This window comes from Mastomys coucha, unplaced genomic scaffold, assembly GCF_008632895.1.
Source record: "Mastomys coucha isolate ucsf_1 unplaced genomic scaffold, UCSF_Mcou_1 pScaffold21, whole genome shotgun sequence".
NCBI classification, from domain to species: Eukaryota; Metazoa; Chordata; class Mammalia; order Rodentia; family Muridae; genus Mastomys; species Mastomys coucha.
The window spans coordinates 115,563,207-115,566,577 of NW_022196904.1; the positions used below are offsets into that span (position 1 = coordinate 115,563,207).

Sequence of the window (3,371 nt, forward strand, 5' to 3'; positions counted from 1 at the left end):
TTAAATATTTTTTCTTTTTCTTTTTCTTTTTTTTGGTTTTTCGAGACAGGGTTTCTCTGTATAGCCCTGGCTGTCCTGGAACTCACTCTGTAGACCAGGCTGGCCTTGAACTCAGAAATCCACCTGCCTCTGCCTCCCAAGTGCTGGGATTAAAGGCGTGCGCCACCACTGCTTGGCTCTTTTTTTTTTAATAAATAAATCTCAGCTAGGTGATGTGGTAGTACACACTTTTTTTTAAAGAATTATTTATTTTTATGAGTATGATTACACTGTAGCTGTAAAGATGGCTGTGAGCCATCATGTGGCTGCTAAGAATTGAACTCAGGACAGCCTCCGCTCACTCTGGCCCCACTTGCACACGGTAATGTAGCTGTCTTCAGACACACCAGAAGAGGGCGTCAGATATTATTATGGGTGGTTGTGAGCCACCATGTGGTTGCTGGGATCTGAACTCAGGACCCAGCAGTCAGTGTTCTTACCGGCTGAGCCATCTTGCCAGGCCAAGATTAAATATTTTCTACAACAAATAACTTCAAGTTTATTGGGCACTGTACTTGGGTGGGTTCACCAGTCCGAAAGAATGAGGCCAGGAAAGTCACGCTGGGGCAAAGGCAGGGAGGTTTAGAGATCTTAGGCAAGGGGTGATGTGCCAGGAGCTGGGACTGTGCCCAGGTATGTCAAAAGATGTCAGAAAGGTGGATTGTATTGGCTGCCAGAAATGCAGAACTGGGCTTTTGGCATCATTCCTTTGTTTAGTTTTTCAAGTGAAGGCAGGGTTGGGGGAGGAGGGTAGATGAGGTTTTATGTCCTTAGACCTTTATAAATTATATCCCAAATCATTTTCCTAGACTGTCATAACCTTTAGAAACTCCATATCTTTTTTTTTTTTAAAGATTATTTATTACATGTATGTGAGTACACTGTCACTGTCTTCAGATACACCAGAAGAGGCTCCAACATTTCAGTAATAGTTTCTCAATGCTTACTTGTGATTATGGTACTTGGCCTACACTAGTTAACAGTGAATCTGATACACAGTGGTCTGGACTAATTCTTCCTGCCTGACAAATCACTACCTACTCAACTCCAGGCCCAGTATACCTTCCATACACTATACCTGCAATCATATTCTGTTCAATATACCTAACTCCTCCTTCATATTCTTGTAACATGTTACAACATCTTCCTGCTGATGTCAAACGAGTCCAAGATGGCTATGTGGCAGCGAGCAGACAACAAGTAACTATATAAATTCTCAACAGACCTTTAATGACTGGGGTGAGCTTAGGAACAAAAAGTTTGTTCACAGGGATGACAGGAGTGGAGAACTCAGTAGGCTGTCTGAGACTGCTGCTGGCGGTAGCCACCACGGCGCATATAGCCTTCATTTTTTCGGTAGCCATCCTTTTGGTCTGCAGGTAAAAGGTGGACAGGAAAGACTGGGAGTGAGCTTCTGGAGACAGACAAAGGTACAAGGATCATGGGAGAATGGAGCGGCAGAACCACCACTCACCTCGGAAATAGCCACCATAGGTTCCCTGCTTATGGTCAAACACCCGTTCATTATTCTCCACTAGGCTGCCAAGCTTCTCAGCCAGCTGCAGAGCCAAGTTCTGCTGGGCAGTGGGCTCAGTACGGTGCATCACTACCGTCTGTGTTGGCTGGTCCAGGGAAGCCTGATGGGAGGAGAGGGGCAGTCAGGTCAGACTACACTGGCTTCTTGGTAGCTGTACCTACTCAATCTACCACCTCTGGCTCTCACCATCAATTCTTCGTTAATGATCATCTTGCTGATGATGGAGTGAACAGTGGGTAGATCCAGCTCGAACATATCTGATAGTGTCTCCATACTGAGGAAAAAAGGCAGTAAACAGGGCTGTTAGGAACACTGATCACAAAGCTGGGGCCCTCTGTGCCTCTGAGCTCATCTTACCTGATTGAGTCATAGACACTGCTGTAGGTAAAAAGGTAGGTCCTCAGAGACTCTTCCTGGATCTTCCTGTGAGGAGAGGACAAAAAAAGTGTGAGTGAGGTCCTAAAGGAAGGAGCCTGGCAGATCTTTTTCCTTCCACCCACCATGGCTCTCTTTACTGCTCACCGAACGAGCATGGTGCGAACTTTGTCAGCCTCAGGGAAAAGGTCCCACACTTTGCCATTCATCTTTTCATTAATGATGAAGCTGTGGCAGGTCTTCCAGTCACCCATCTTCATGGCCTTGGAGGCAGCAACCACATGCTCCCTCATTGACTCAGGAGGGCCTGAAAGGCAGGATGGAAACAAACTCAAAGCTTGCCTCATGATCATTGCTTAAGGGAAGCAGAGGCCAGAAGGGCAAACAACTAGACTAGAGACCTTCCCAGCTCTCCATCGGGCAGCCACAGGACTGTAAAAGACAATTAACAGCTGAAGACACTTTGAATTAAACCAGTCTATAGGCTTCAAGGGACTGCTGAATCAATCCCCTGAAACTGTTGACAAATGGTTGTGTGTATACCCTCATATACATTTTCCCAGGAAAAGGTCCACGACTTTCATCAGATTCTCTTAAAGTTCCTTGACCTTAAAAAAAAAAAAAAGTCACAGGACAGCAGTGGAGCATGCCTTTAATTCCATCAGAGGCTGGCAGATTTCTGTGAGTTCAAGGCCAGCCTGATCTACAGACTGAATTCCAGAACAACCAGAGCTACACAGAAAATCCTCTCAAAAATAAACAAACAAATAACAAAACAACAACAACAACAACAAAAAAGGCTAGGGACTGGAGAGATGGCTCAGTGGTGGCTACTTTTTAAGAGAACCTAGGTTCAATTTCAAGTACCTATAAGGTGGCTTACAACCCTCTGTACTCAGGTCTGTTGGAAAAGACTGTCTTTTTGCTCCTGTGGGCATATGGGGCTGCAGATGACTGTAACAACTGAAGTCCTTCCTGTTCTTGAAGGGGACCTAGGTTCAGTTGTCAGCACCACATGCACTTATAACTATAATTCTGGAAAATCTGACACACTGTTCTGGCCTTACCAGCACCCATGCCATATGCTGCACATAAACACACACAGGCAAGCACACAAAATTTAAAAGTTTGCACCAGGTATGGTGTTGTACACCTTTAATCCCACAACTCAGGAGGCAGAAACAAGCAAACAGATCTGAGCTTGAGGCCATCTTCCTTTACATATCAAGTTCCAGGATAGCCAGGGCTACTCAGAGAAACCCTGCTCCCCACCCCACCCCACCCAAAAAGATAGTATTTATTAAATTTCACTTGAAAGTGGCTCATTTATACTCCTTAAAAAGCTTAGCTGAAGCCGGGCAGTGGTGGCACATGCCTTTAATCCCAGCACTTGGGAGGCAGAGGCAGGTGGATCTCTGAG

At 45.4% G+C, this 3,371-nt stretch overlaps 1 protein-coding gene across 2 annotated transcripts in view; it reads right to left on the reverse strand.

Moving 5' to 3' along the window:
- Positions 1–1,242: 1,242 nt before the first annotated feature.
- LOC116102957 (eukaryotic translation initiation factor 3 subunit C) overlaps positions 1,243–3,371 on the reverse strand; it is a 17,883-nt gene continuing 15,754 nt past the window's right edge. For both annotated transcript variants that reach the window (XM_031388274.1, XM_031388273.1), the window contains exons 17-21: positions 2,099–2,258; positions 1,934–1,999; positions 1,763–1,850; positions 1,514–1,676; positions 1,243–1,412 (exon numbers count right to left, since the gene is read on the reverse strand). In XM_031388274.1, coding sequence (XP_031244134.1) covers positions 1,330–1,412; positions 1,514–1,676; positions 1,763–1,850; positions 1,934–1,999; positions 2,099–2,258 — 560 coding nt within the window. In that variant the 3' untranslated portion in view covers positions 1,243–1,329. The remainder of the gene's footprint in view (positions 1,413–1,513; positions 1,677–1,762; positions 1,851–1,933; positions 2,000–2,098; positions 2,259–3,371) is intronic.